The following is a 15,904-nucleotide window of genomic DNA, read 5'->3' as shown; positions in this document are numbered from 1 at the left end:
ACCTCGGATGAGATGGTAGTCGCCAAAACGTGTACACTCCACTGCAAATGCTGTATTGTAAGCAAGGAGAAGGCAAGACTACTAACTTTCTCAGTGCCAAATATGAGGTTCTCCAAGTACGACAGACAACCGATGCTGTAGAAATAGGTCCGAGGAATTCCTCTGAGATTCATTAGGATACCTGATCCCTAATTGCCATAGATTTGAGAAAATGTCGCTCGCTAGCGTGAACAAAGGCTTATAGCTACCATCGTACAAAAAAGCTTCCGTGTAACCTCGTAAAAAGTTCTTCGGTCTGTCGCTCGGAAACCCTTAAGACTTTGATCTGCTTTGATATGAATCTTACGGCTGAAGTGCTGGATCTTCTCCAAATTTCCCCCTCTATGGACGCGTGAAAAACGGTGCTAATGAAAGTACTTTCCCTCTTTTCAGTCAAGTTTTTAACTAAAAATAGCAGCATACTGGAGACAAATGGCATGCAGGGACGTATGCAAAACAGCGCATGGAAGTGAATCGATGCAAACTGACGGGTTCACCGAGGCATCGTGTTCGAATTCTTATCCGAGTCCACACTTGTTTCTCTTCCATCAAAAAGAAAAAAAAAAAAAAAAAAGGCTTGGCTTGTGGAAAGACGACGGAGCTGCGAGAGGGAAAGACATCATCTTGGAAAGGCTTAAATTATAACGCATGAATGGCGAAAAAGTAGTACGGCAACAAACTTCTCGAAAACCACTTTTCCTGTTCGAGGGTGCACTATGAGGACCACAGAGCCTCCTGCCAGCTGCAGGCTTGGCTGTTTTAGCCGTTGTGTGATGGTGAGCTCAGTGTGTGTGTGTGGGGACATGAAACGGGACAAGCCGTCGACCCTGCGTTTTTCCCACGCTGCCAAACGGCTTTCCAAATCGGGAACGGAGACGAAAGGCTCGAAAACGTTCTCGGCTTTCCTTACTTCAGAGCCGCAACGTCGTCTGGACGCACGAGTGCGACAGATGGAATTGCTATACATGTCTCTCATCATATAGAGAGACCAGATACAGAGAGAAAAACGGATACAGTCACGTGAGCATCACCTGAGCAAACCTCACGCTTCGGCTCGGCGTCTGTCGCTCACGATTAGCGAGCCTTATAAACTGTTACAGTGAACGAGCGTGACCTCAGGGACCGCCGTGGATGACGCGGATATTCGGTGAAAATCCTTTGCACATGCTAAACGAAGCATTCGTTCACATTTGGAAGAAATCTTCAAAATGTGATTTTCTCCCTTTTCACTTTTGAAGGTAACCAGAAGGTTTAAAATGCTGGGGACTTTACTCCTGGTTGAGAAATCAGTCCATACAGCATTATGCAGAGGTGTTTTGTTTTTTTAAAATCACAAAACCACTTTTCCGCCACTTTGAAAACTGCCATTTTACCTGACATGCTAATTGGTCAAATTTGATAATTGTCTATCTGATAAAAACTGTTTATATTCTCCTTCCAAATAACGTTTGCAAATCGTAATCAAGGTAAAATATTTACGACAATCGTTTATCACCCAGCTGTAAATCCAAGTCGCACTTTAAAATGCGCCAAAGGTGCTCGATCGAGTCCGGACAAACCCGAGACGTCTCAAGCCGTCCTTTATTTAACCCATTTTGATTCAGACCGATGCGAGTCAGTTACTATTTCAATCATTATTTCCTCCGCTCCCTCATCAAGGGCCCTCCAGCAGCCAAAGCGCCTTGTGCTTCCTACCCGTAATCACCCACTAAGGCAGGGGTGGAGAGACCACTGATCTATAAGCAGTCTGTTATCTTTTCGAGTATCACCGTCTCATTAAATCCTCCGTGATGTCCCGGCGTGTGATTACGGCGGCTGTCGGGGCGAAAGCGGCCAAATCTGCTATTAGACGAGCGAAACAGCTGCCTGCGAAATCGCGGTCTTGCGTTACGACCCGAGACGGCTCCAGGCAGCCGTTAGCGTAATTACACACTCAGGTAAACCAACACACGCCGCCGAGCGGCAAAGTGAGCGCTTCGGATGTTTATCGAGAAGCCGATTTCACCCAAAGTATCCGATTTACTTATTTAACGGTCTTGTGTGTGCTGGTTCGTCTTTAATTTCAGCCGTCTAAAGGTTCGAGCAAGTTTACTTATCCGCACGTTCGCGATTCCTCTCGGGGTTTTAAACTTGCACCCCTTTGGATCGCTCGGAGGACTGTGGGGAAAAAATGCAGGAAGGCATCCAAATGTAACGCTCTACGAGTCAGTCAATTGGACGCTTTATCCAAAAGCGATGCCTGCAGAATCAAAATTCAGAAAACGGTCCAAGTTAATTAGCAGCCGCTGCCTAAAGGGAACGGTCACACAAACGCGGGTATGCCGCGTAGCGCCAATTATGCAGGTGCTTAAACCTTTACCACGATCACCTCTCTCTTCAGGTCTAAGGAGAAGTGTTCATCTCTTGCAATTCGTGACCATATGTACAGACATTTGCCAAAAAAGCTTGGCGAAAGTAATAATGCCGGCCGATATGTGAGATTTTACGCTTCGTCAGACAACGAACTAGTAAAACGATCCGTACAACCAACCGCCTAGCTAGCTGCTAGCGTAACAACGGGGGTGGTTTACGTCTACCACAGGTAAACCTTGCATACATGTAATGATCATGTGACCTACTAATGATCGAGACCTACAGCGGTTTGCATTAAAATTAGAACCATGGAACCTTTCGCATGGCGACCGTGTGTACGTCGTGAATACTATGCCAACAACATTAACCACTGAATCGATATTAATCCCATCCGAATCATAAAACTCAAAAAAAAAAAAAAACCGACCCATCACTATATGTGTCTTGTTAGAAAAAGATTTACAGCTTTCGAAAACTGCCTGATGTCTTCATATTAAACACTATCTAGTTATGAATTCTGGGATCTGGGACACTGTTACAGACTCCATCAGAGTCATGACTGTCTGAATTTTCCCCATCACCGTTTCATTTCATGTTTCATAGTCACTTAGTTAATTTTCCAAAACAGTCCTGCCTTTGGGGAATGCGCTGTGAGAAATGATGGAGAAAATCTGAGGCGTCCATGAATAAGACATGAAAATTTCAAGTAAAAAGGGGTTGGGGGGTGGGGGATGTGACTCAAATACGGCCATTAATTATTCACCGGCGTAACCGTCAGCGTTGTGGGTTCACATGAATCGTGTACGACGTCTTCGTCACTTGTCCGTGTAGAGGGAGGGTGTGTGTGTGTGTGTGTGTGTGGGGGGGGGGGGGTTATAGCCTATGGCTAGCAAGGAAATGAGGAGAGAACGAGCTGCAGCCTGCACTAAAAAAAAAAAAGTGCTGTGCATTTTTTATTGTCATGGGGCAATTACGCAAAATCCTTTCAAGGCAAAAAAATCATTCGCTCGGTTCTCGAATGCTGACGGGACGCACTGTATTAATGTTTCAGCGTCTCAGCATGAGTCAGATTTGCCTCTGGTTGGTGCGTTCGGTTCAAAACTAACGGTTGGGACAGTAACCAATGTAAAAAAATCTCATTAGCAAAAAACTGATTAGCAACAAGAATCAGTCACTAGGAGAGAGAAAAATTTTTTAAAAAAAACAATTAAATCTAGGACTCCTTTTCCATTCGTTTCTTTGGAGGAACCATTCAAATGTTCTATGTATAACCCAACAACAGTGGGTCGCAGAGAATTTTAAGCCCTTAGGGGTCCTTTGGTTGTCTGAGGTCCCTGGGTCTAGGGTTCAGATGAAGTAGAAACGTTTCACGAGGCTAAAAACTTTATTTATTTATTTATTTATTTATTATTAAACGTCTCCACAAGGTTCCAGGTAGAGCACATTTTAAAAGCTCGAACCATTAAGCATCCAAGCAACCCTTGTTCAACTCTTACTTCCAAGACTCTATGTCCTTAAGAGTTCTTTGCTTGCCCTTCAGGAGGACAAGGCTTATATGTAGAATCCCTACCAGATAGGGTTCCCAGTAGAACCCTTTGAAGAGGCTAGGAAACTAGGAAAGCCAATGAAACCTTAAACAAACCTCAAAGAACGATTTTCCAAAGTGTGCACGTACTGTTTTACCAAGACTACTTGATAGTCTTTTGTTTCCAATGCACTGCTAGAACCTTTACCCATCCAAGGAACCCTTGTAGAACATTTGCTTCCAGGAGTGAACGTATTTTTTAATCCTTAAAGGCTTTTAGGTCGTCCATCTAGTCGATATGATTCTATATGGAACCCTACAACGGTGGGTTTGAAAGAAGGTTACAAGTACAACCCCTATAGGAAACTAACCCCCTAACCATCCAAAGAACCCTTGCTTACACTCCAAGGGTTCTTTGGGTGGACCTCTGGGGGACACGGTTCTATGTAGAACTGTACAACAGTGGGTTTCGGGGAAGGTTCCAAATACTAGACCTCTATCCATCCAAAGGATCCCTAACAGGGTTGGTGGTCCTTTAAGTGCATGATTATTCTAGAATATTCAAGACCCACTCATTTTCAGTGTATGCTAGAATCTTTTACACATCCAAGGAACCCTTGCAGAACCATTATCTCCAAGAGTACATGCTCAGGATTAGATTAAAATGAATCCATTAGACTTCTTTGGTTGTTGAGGACGAATTTCTATGTAGAATCCTAAAACAGTGGGTCGCACATACTAGACACTTTAACCATCCAGAGAACTTTTGAGGAACCTGATTGGTTCTTCAGTTTGAGCCCCTGGAGGAATCCTTAAAGATGATATGTAAACCCTAACAACAGTGTTTATCCCATTAACATTGTTCCTCTGTGAAATACAAATGTTAAATCGGTGGTAGCTCAGTGCTTGAGACGTTGGGCTACCGATCGGAAGGTTGTGAGTTCAAACCCCAGCACCGCCAAGCTGCCACGCTTGGGCCCTTGAGCAAGGCCTTTAACCATCCAACTGCTCAGATGTACAAATGAGATGCACGTAAGTCGCCCTGGATAGTTGCGTCTGCCGTCCAAAGTCGTCCTTTAGTTTGTCCACTCGAAGGAACCCCAACAACGTGTGTCCCATCGCCAAGCTAGAACCACTAACCGTCTAACGAACCGTTGCAGAAGCCATGGTTCGAAATTTACAACCCTAAAGGCCTCTTTAGTAGTCCCTCTGGAGGACAAGGTTCTACGCAGAACCCTCCAACAGAATGCTTCCCTTTTAGCAAACAAAATAACCTTTAATTATCCAAAGACACCTTAAATACCCGAGTCTAAATTAAGGAAAAATGTCATGCGCCGTACACTTCGCACCAGATGTCAGCGGTGTGTTAATTTATGTAGACGACGACCTCTTTAATTACTAGTCAGCATTCCAGCTAGCTACTAATTAGGCTAAATCAGCTTAAAGTGACCGGTTAAATTAGTCTGAAACAAAATGTTTAGGATTTATCGAACGTCGCTTGTTAGAAAAAGAGAGAGAGAGGAAAAAAAAAAAAAACGCTTTTGTTCAGAACACACCCGTATTTTCCTTCAAGATCCGAGACTTTAATGAGCCACATTAGAGTTTTTACCACACTGCCGCGATTGAGACGGAATGAATTTCGATATGAAAGACGTCGAAAACATCTCGGCAGACTAATGTGTTGCTGAATGACTAATTCAGACTAATTATAATACACACAGCATGTGAGCATGAAGCCAGGGAGGCAAAAAAAAAATCGTTTAAAAGCCCTCTCAGAAAAGCATGAGCACATGGAAAAGCTTAGACGCTGAAAGACTCGGCACGCTGCTGCGAACATTTGCGAAGTCACTCAGAGGTTACAGTTGAAAGCCGAGACTACGAGATGACCAGGACGAGAATATTTCATCACCACCACAAAAAAAAAACCCTACTAAATTTGTACTTTGCTCAGCGTTCGCTCGGCTGCAAAAGATAAGAATACATTTCCATTTTAAAAGCGAAGGAGTCATAAACGGAGACAGGAGGTCGTGACGGAACAGCTGCGACGCGTCGTTGTTGTCGATGCCGTTACGTCGTGTCACTGCGGTGCGTGGCATGTGAACATCTCGGTGTGTTACAGAGACAGCACGCCGGCAGGAGACTCCAGTCTGAGGTCACGCCGCCAGGGTGCGAGGTCACGGCCGGGTCACGCAGGAAGCAGTTGCTCACCGTTGACGGACTGCCGTGTGGTGAATGTCTACACAAACGGCAGGAAGGCCTGCAGTCTGACGACCCTTCCCCCCCTTCTCTCCACCTCCTCCCCCCACTGGCACCAAGGGTATTGTTCATGTTAATCCATCAGAGTTCCCTGTGGCGCGGGGAGAAGAGGGGGGCATACTCATGGTGCTTTGTGGAAAGAAAACAAGACGACTGTTTGCTCACCAGTTTGAACTTAAAAACAGACATGAGGTGGGGTTTACGCCCCCCCCCGCCCCCCATGTCTCAATGCCAAGGTAAGTATAGTCCCAAAAAAACCCCGAATTTGGAATTTCCCATCAATAAGTCAAATTTCGTCACGATAATTTCAAAGTATAAAGATCAAATCCAGTGTCGTGACTGATGTTTTCTTTGGTCACGCTTTCCAAAACAGTTTACACCCATGTCCACGAAGTCTCGTTCTTATCTCGGCCAATAAATAAGCTCGCCTGGATACTGGAAGTCTCCCGAGTTGTGCTCATCGCTGGACTCTGTTAATAACGAACATCCTTTCAACGCCGTGAGTGCTGTACGGCTTTGCTCTTCTACACACGTATACCGTAACGATACCGTATAAGCTCGCTATCCGGTGTCACCCGGATGATCGCCGGTGCCATTTTGAGTCCGGTTCTGCTCGAGCGTTCCTCTTCGTGTCGTCTCGGAGTTTTTTTTCCCCCTCGCCACGGTCACCTCTGGCTCGTTCCTTTCGGATCTAAATCTACATCGGGATTTGTGCGAAGCCGCTCTTTGTGACTATATCGGTCGTTAAACAAATAATTAAAAGTAAATAAATAAATAAAAAGCAACTGAATTGAACTAATCTCACATCCGGCCACAGTGTGAATAATCTGGTCACGTGACCTTTCAGATTGAATGTAAATCCTCATGTTAAGAGCTGTAAACCTAAGGATTATATTATGTGTACTGTATATAACAAATACAAAGCAGTTCACCAAAGTCCCCCCGAACCCAACCCCCAAAAAACTACACCGGGATTTTAAAATACTTTAAAAAAATAAAGGTTTCACTTTGTACTTTTGATTTATGCAATATTAAGGAAACTCTAGCGTTAGAGATGACATTTGGGTGCTGTAAATGTTAAGTGTTTGAGACAGCGCTTGACAGACCGTAGAGGATGGAATTACTGACAGAAATTCAGAATAAAACCGAGAATGAAATAAGCCTGACTCCGGATATGGCTGAAATATGATGTTCACCTTTCATGTTTGGCAGGTAAAAACATATATATTATATTATATCCTTAATTGAGTTTGAAATGAAGAGACTCTCAACAAAATGTACAACAATCATCAATAAAACCAACGCTAACGGACGCTAATTGTTTTAAACATCGTCTCAAGTATGTCTCACTATGAGGAAAGTGGAGGAAATCCATCCATCCATCCATCCATCCATCCATTTTCCATACCACTTATCTTACACAGGGTCGCAGGAGAGCCTGGAGCCAATCAGGCCCAAGACACTCTGGGCATAAGGCAGGGGACACCCTGGATGGGGTGCCGACCCATCGCAAGGAACAATCGCACACATAATGAACAACTTGGAAATGCCAATCAGCCTATAAGGCGTGTCTTTGGACTGGCGGAGGAAACCGAAGTACCTGGAGGAAACCCCTGAAGTACAGAGAGAACGTGAGAACAGCAGAAGTGAGATTTGAACCGGAGGTACGAGTCAAACGTGTGAACCACGAAGCCACCGTGAGAACTACCAGTGGTTACGTGCGTCAGTGCCAGAGAAGGTTTTCTTTTGTGAAGGTGGACGCGTTGATCAATCTTGGTGTTGCTGTTCCACCCAATATATTTAAGAGCAGTCAGACGCATGCGTTCCTCGACCGGGACGTCACATATTCATTGGTTTGTTTTAATATCGCAAAAGTGTAGCAGTAATATGATATATATATATATATATATATATATATCTCAGTACGTTATTTTTTTGTCCATACCACGTGAAAGTGAAAAGCATGAAATTTGTCCCGAGATAAACTCGTCAGTTATTTAAACCAAGATGTTTCTTGGGTTCACTTCATTCTGAGTCATTTCAGTCCACAACCCGGCTCTGGGCTTTACCGAGGAGCCACAGAACTCCGTTTCGGTCTTGTGATGATGCAGTCATATGAAGCCTGAACTGGGAACGCCGGTTAAATTAGGAACGACAGCATCAGACACGAGACGGAGTTATGATCTGAAAACAACATCTGGTGAGTAAAATTAACATGGGAGAAACTGTGCGCAGCTTGGGTAGCTATGAAAAGAATGAACCTTTCACATACATAAATAAATAAATAAATAAATAAATAAATAAGGAACAGCCTGATCACCAGACGGGATTTCTCTGAAACTGGACCGACAAGCTGAGTCATCCGGAGGTTACTAGAGGGCAGACTATCCTCCCAAATTCTAGTCGAAAGGCCGTGAGGCGAGAATAGAGAGCAAAACAATTCGAGTTGCTGCCTGATTATGTTAACAGAGCTACTTTCAGATTTACTTTTAGTTGCTTCCTCGCTGCCTACAGATCAAAGCAGCCGAGCGATGTTCGCCAAAATGATCTCGATTTACCGTTTCCATGCGAGCAGACATGACAGCTGATGTTATATTTCCTAAAATAAAGACTTGTGCTAAATATACACGTCACTGCTGGAACACCAAAGTCAAGTCCACTTACTTGTCGTATTCGGCGTTGTCCCGGTCACACCTCGCGTCCTTGTGCTTCTGCCAGTCTTTGCCGTGCTTGCAGGTGGTGAGCAGGACCACGTCCTCGAAATTGTGGACGTGGTACAGAGCGTTCCGCGTATCCGAACCGATCCCGGTCAGATAGCGCTTCCCCTTAAATACCAGCATGTACTTCCTAAACGGTGGGATGGAGTTGTATTTCAAGTACCCCCTCTCCCCTCCTGTCCTTGGGTGATCCTTAGAGAACAGAGGAATGGAAACGTCGAAGTTGGGCCTGAAGTTCTCCGTGTTGATGCTGGCCTTGGCCAACATGGCCTGGCCGATGTCGAAACCCAAGTCCTCCGTGTAATTCGGCCACGTCCCAGAGTACAAATTGAAAATCAGGTGATTCCTGCCGTCGTTCCATAGATTCAAGTTCTGGAGCTTCGCTTTCAGATTGTGGACATATTGCGGGGACAGCTGGTCCCGGTCCAGGGTGTCGAGGTTCAGGACAAACAAGCAAGCCTGCCCCGGGTCGGACGTGTAAAACCTAGAACCCTCGATCGAAGCTAAAATGTTCTGGTAGCTTTCCGAGATCTTCTCGCCCTTCTCTTGAGGGTAGACGTAAACTTTGAAGCCGTTCTTCTTGCACAAAGAGAAGTCAAAGCACGAGTCCATGCGGCACATCCGGCCCTTGTATAATCCGGAGACGGCATCTCTCTTGTCCCGCGGCGAGGTCGGGACGTCGTCCTCGTTTTGCTCCGACGTACGGAAAGGTTGGAGGTGCTCGACAAATCTGGGCCAGCGAGGTTCCGGGCCACGCCGGTTGCTGCCACCCGGGCTCCTTTCGGCGATCTGCACCCCACCGAGGTACAGCAGCAATACGAGACAGGTGCTGGCAGAGAACAAGATGAAATACCGCTTTTTGGCCTGCATGTGTCCTTCGGTCCGGGTCGAGATCTTTATCGGTAGATCCAATGCGCCCTGAGGTTGTGCTCTCACCCACTCCTACTGGGAAGCACAGCCATCTTCCACCAGCCTGCAAGGGTTCAATGCTTTTCTGATCCAGTTCCCAAAACCAGAGCATGTGGGCGACTTTTACTTACAGTGCACTTACCCCCCCCTCTTCAACGTGTAGCTTCACTTGAATCTGAATCAGTGCCGGTATGCACGCTTATAAGACTCCGTGCATGGTTATAAACCATATAAGCATGCTTCTTTTAGAGTCTCTTATATTAAATGAGCATTACCAGAGGAAGGAAAAACGTCTCCTCGTGGGGGGGAAAAAAAAACCCCTGAAAAAGTCCATGAAGAACCGAAAGCAGGAATCCTTTCCTTAGAAATTGGAAACATTGTTCCTGCAGGTCCAAAGAGCCATATTACTCAATATGTTTTAAGCCTCATTATATACATATGTATATATATATATTTTTTTATTAGAGAGAGAGACCGAGTCTAGAACCGGGAACTCGTCCGGATCAATCCGAACCGATTCCTGCATTTCTACACATTTCCTTTTATTTATTTTTTTAAAAGAGAAAACAGTCCAGCACTGGAGCGCGAGCGCTACACACTCGCCTTTATAGCAGCCGACTTTTAAGTAACGTGAGATAAACTTACACACCGACAAGTTCACGCGCTCGCTCCGTTACCGTCTCCGGAAGTGTGTTCCGGTAAACAACGCAGACGCCGAAACAGGAATAAAAGCGCCGTGAAGCGCTGCGGTGCTACAATTTAAAAAGAGAGAGAGAGAGAGAGAAATGTTGGAGCGCTTGAGTTGTTCGGATTGTTTCAATGTAGCTAGCATACCAATCCCCGCACGACGTCTGCTGACGTGACGTTGTTCCATAGCGTTCCGATTGGTCCGCGTCACTTCCGTAAGGGGCGGGGCTTCCTCAACACCCATTCGCCACCGGTATCAGTATGCCTTTTATTTTTATTATTATTATAGAAAATAAACATATTTATAAATAAACAATATTAATTATGATTTTATTATAATGTTAACGCTATAATTATTACAGGAGTGCGTTTTATTTTAAAAAAATAACTCGCACATAAACAGACAGCGTACCCAATCAATCCTTTCTCCCTTGATATGTGCACTACCTAGGGTAGTTAATAATTGCTTCTTCGCACCACATAGTGCACTATGTGTCCAATCATGAGGCAATTAGGATACAGCTAAGTTTTACTCATGTTTGGCTTTGTGCTCGTGTCTGTATACTATTGTATTTTCACATGGCAGACACAGTTTTTGATTCTGGAGATGTTGATCGATATTTTTAGTTCGTTTGTTTGTTTTAAATAATACTTTGGATTAATTGTAATAGATGTATTAAAGAAGTAAATGACTGTACAGTAAATTAGGTGAATCTGCTTTACTGTATCTATTATAAATCATTTTGACTGATCGAACCCTTGATGTGGAAAGCAGATTATGTATTTGTTTGTTTGTTTGTTTGTTTGTTTGTTTGTTTGTTTTATTAACGTTTTTTTTTTTCCGAAGGCTTCCTCCTACCCGAGACTGCTGCTTTCACGATTTTATTATGCAGATGTCAAATCAAGTGACTGGACTTTGAGAATAAACAATTTTATTGTAAAGATGAACATCTCCGAATTGAGGAATTCTAATAAATAAATAAAAATAAATCAATATGACCCACAGTGTTAGTACGCTCGCCTTGAATATTCGGGGTTGGGGGTTCGAATCCCGTCTCCGCCCTGTGTGTGTGGAGTTTGCATGATCTCCCCGTGCTTCAGGGATTTCTTCCAGGTACTCCGGTTTCGTCCCCCAGTCCAAAGACATGCGCTGTAGGCTGATCGGCATTTCCACTGTGTTCTCCGCCTTGTGCCCCGAGTTCCCTTGGATAGGCTCCGGGCTCCCCTTCGACCCTGTGTAGGATAAGCAGTATGGAATATGGATGGATGGGAAAAATAACCCACAACCTACGGCGTATTACATCCTAAACCTATTGAATTTATTACAAGAGTTTTCATGCGGTTTATAAGTGCATATTATTGATATTATTTTCTAAGCTAAATGATTTTTTGTTATGTTTAAAGCACCATGTGGTCCACAGGACATGCACTTGCTGGTCTGCTGGTGGTCCTGACATTTTGGGAGATGGATTATTCTGCGCTGCTGTCAGACATTGAAAATCAGCAGCTGAAAACGTACCTTTTATTCCCCGACACTATCACCGTTCTTCGCTTATTTTTCTTCTTCTTCTTCTTCATTACGAGACACTCTTAAGTAGGAGAATTTGATCGCAGACAGCATCTGGACTTTGAACTCACGGTCGAGTCTAATTTGCAAATAGCCGAACCGCAATTATGCCATCGTTTGCATTTAAATTTTCATATTCGGTTTCTTACACTCAACATCTGTACTGACCTTACTCTCAGCTGCAAGAGAAAAAACAATGATGGCCCTTCCAAGACGAGAGATTCTTTCATTATTTTTTCCATGACATTTCCATCTGGCCCACTCAGATCTAATGCCAAGTTTGTTTGTTCTTCCAAATCATCATAAAGCCACGATCCTCTTAACTGGTAGAGAGAGTAACTTTACTTTGAGCTTGAGAAATGATTGTGTAGTGTGTAATTGTCGAATTCGGAAGGTGTCGATTGGTTTTCTATAACAGCAGCTCCGACAGTAGCGCAGCTGCGAATCACAGGTTTGTATTAATGCGCTCGATCTGATACGTCGCCGTTTCCATAGTAACAGCTCGTTCATGTTGGCTTGTACGGCGGACGCTCCGCGCAAACAGATGCGTGTAAAATGTATGTAAATGTTGATATTGGGAAGCTTTCTGAAGAGAAGGAGTCTCCACGATCAGTGGAACACAGGTAAGCCTTGAGAACAGATGAATTTGCATCTCAGAGAGAAAGACAGAGAAAGAGAGAGAGAAAAACTGTTGAAGGAATGGCTGTTTATACTACAGCTGATGTTTCTGAGAGGTTCCACAACATTAAATGTAACTATAAACGGATAAAAAAAAAACTACGACGCGTCATTTTGTAATCATTTGCAAACCGCCGTGGTATAAGAGACACGAAAACCTATAACCTATCATTTCCAATTTCCGTGACTCACACTCACACGTAGCATCACACCGCCGCATCACTGATTATTTTCCTATATGAGCGTGCCTCGAAGTGTTTTCCTCCTTACGTAAAGTGTAATGAGCGACATAATGTCATGTAATCTGAATGGAGAGCACTGTAGACACATGACACTGTCTTTAACATTGAGATCAGTGTTATCTCCACTACGAAAGAATCCACGGCAGGAGATGAGGACTCTGAAATTAGCATTCTCTCGCCTAATAAGAAGTGTCGATCGGTGGCCCGGACATGTCTCCTGATTTGATTTTACATCTGCTGAGATTTAATGATTTCATGGACCCGGAGAGAACGCACGGAGGAATTTAAAGCTACGCTCCTCGGTAGCCTCAGACCTGTGCGTGTGTGTGTGTGTGTGTGTGGTTCTACAATCCAGTGATCAAAGCCTGGCCCTTACCTCTTCTTCTCTCTCCCCGGCATTCCTTCCATCCCTGTCTTTCATCCACTGGTGGCTGTTAAAAGCACATGTGGGGCTTCTCAAGAAATAGCTTTAATACGTTCGAATCTCGAATGCGTCGCACGTTTCGTATTCAAGATGAAAAGCGAGAAAGCCACTACACGAACACGAGCATGAAGAAGAAATCCGTTCAAGCACTTCATGCATTTCACGTCTTATGCTTGCGTTAGAGATGTGAGAAGGTCCTTTTATTTATCCCATGGTTTTGTGAACGATTGACATGAAAACAACCATGTAGAACTGTATTTTGGTAGAGTCTGCTCTGAGATTCAGTTCTGAGACGGCAACTGATTCTTCGCAGGACAAGCGAGTTTCCACCGGGTTGTTTTTCTTCCTGCGACTGCATTTAAGAAACGCCACTGTAATAGGAACACCTGTACATTCGGACGTTTATGCAATCATGACGTAGCAGCAGCGTGACACATGAAATCGTAAGGATACAGGTCGAGATCTTCAGTTGATGTTCACATCAAACATCAGAATCAGGGAGAAAAAAACAAAACGTGATCTCCCTGAGTTTGAGCATGGGATAGTTCATTGTCCGGTTTGAGTATTTCTGAACTGGACAGTTGAAGAACCAGGAAAAATCCAGGTTCGGTGCCCACTGTAGGCACTGTAGATTCCCGTTCTTGGCTGACAGGACTGGAACCCGATCTTCTGCTCAGTGAAACTGGAGACTCCTTCCATAAATGTGAAATAAACACCTCCGTACAGAAAAATTCACTATGACGCAATTACACATTTTCTAATCCATTTATCCTTGTATATCTTCTTACATCATGTATATGCCTTGCATGATTAGATTAATACACTACATACGGTATTGCATCAGTGACTATAGACTAAAGGTTTGGGTGAGTTATCTGATTTATTAAAAAAAAAAAAAAAGAAAAGAAAACAGCAACAGCATGTATTCTCTTGACATTTAAGCTCATTTGAGCTCTTTATGCATAAAGCTAGTCTTTTAAAGCCTAACCTTTTTGTGATTTAATGAGAAAAGTTTGCTGTTATTCATGTCCACGCCTGCTCTGTATGCCGGAGTTGCCTGTGGTGAGTTTGTTGGAAACAGCTAATAGGATACTGCGGACACTAAGTGAATGGCGATGGGAAAGGTGGTGTGTGGATGTCATTAGGCCCGAAAGGAGACCTGCATCGGCTCGCCTCCATCTTCAATTAAGGATGAAGCTCACCCCTGGGACAAACGGAGCCAATGGATGGTCATTTAAATTCCCCCAACAGCCTGAGCCACTTTCACAGATCGTTAACGCATCTTTACTCGGCACAGAATAATGTTTATGTGCACGCTGGGTTAATGACCAGTTCTTATGCTAAGTCATGCTCTGGTCGGTACTCGGTTTTGCTCGCCTGCTCAGGCTGCTGTTCTTAAAAAGGTAATAATAATAATAATAAAAAAAAAAAACACATACACACACACACACACACACAAACAAGTTTAACAGCAGGACAGTCAATGCATTGAAGAATGTGGAAAGCCAACGTTACCTAGGTCTACCTGGGATTCTCAGATTATTGTACCTTAGATTACAAACACCGGAGAGAAAAACGTGCCGGAGAAAGTTCGTACTATAATTCCGATGACTAAATGTTAAAGAACATGTCCTTAGTAGTTTATTCAGTGGATTAATAATAGCTCGCTAGCTAATTCAGCAGTTATCGGGATCTTCGTAAATCAACATACTTTAGCATTACATTAGCTCTTCGTGTTTCACGTTTAATAATAAAAAATACGGACATTTGAAGCACTGACCTGATATGAGAGATAATGAGAGAGACATTGTGTTATATCCTTAATAATTATATTTCACTATAGCTCACATCACCACTTGTAAAACCGCATGTGTGTGTGTGTGTGGCTTGACATCAGTAGAAACGAGGAGAAAAATCAATCCACAGTACATCATGAAAAGGCAATTTCCAGTAAAACCAGTCGAATAAAACCTTTCAGGACGCATCAAAGCTTGAATGTAAACGTACACATATGTTGCGGTTGTTTAAAGTGGACTCCACATTTAAAAAGCGGGGAAGGAATTAGTTTATTGGTCCGAGTGATTGTAGCACAGCATAAAATATCGTCAAGTACAGAATTTAGAACGAATGGAATTATTTCATTCAAATGATTTATTTATATCCACCAACACAACACATTAGGTCTGAGTTTGACTTTGGTGCTTGGACCCCTAGATGTTATCGCTTTGATAATGTGGGTTGCGAATTATTCCTGAAAATACTGTATTTTCTGGCAGTTATTGGGTTATTTTGTGTATGTAAATCTACTCAACAATTGAGAACATGTCTACCTAATTCTTCTGCCAGTAACTTCCCTGTCCTAACACCTCCGAGACTGAGATATGACGAGATTCTGCCGTCCCAAATGTGCCCAAAATGTGTGGAAACAGCCCGAGCTAAGGGAGAGCAGCACGTTTCCGCTAGCCCGAGTCATTTTCATTTTTCCCAGCTGGTTGATTCGGATTCAGT

General features: G+C 43.7%; 1 protein-coding gene across 2 annotated transcripts in view; it reads right to left on the bottom strand.

Annotated features, from left to right (window-relative positions):
- Positions 1–10,752, bottom strand: part of ext1a (exostosin glycosyltransferase 1a) — a 52,930-nt gene extending 42,178 nt beyond the window's left edge. For both annotated transcript variants that reach the window (XM_053611151.1, XM_053611152.1), the window contains exon 1: positions 8,837–10,752. In XM_053611151.1, coding sequence (XP_053467126.1) covers positions 8,837–9,759 — 923 coding nt within the window. In that variant the 5' untranslated portion in view covers positions 9,760–10,752. The remainder of the gene's footprint in view (positions 1–8,836) is intronic.
- Between the last annotated feature and the right edge of the window lie 5,152 nt (positions 10,753–15,904).

This window comes from Ictalurus furcatus, chromosome 23 (assembly GCF_023375685.1).
Source record: "Ictalurus furcatus strain D&B chromosome 23, Billie_1.0, whole genome shotgun sequence".
NCBI classification, from domain to species: Eukaryota; Metazoa; Chordata; class Actinopteri; order Siluriformes; family Ictaluridae; genus Ictalurus; species Ictalurus furcatus.
Note: the sequence above shows the minus strand (reverse complement) of the source record. Positions and strands in the feature narration are given on the sequence as shown.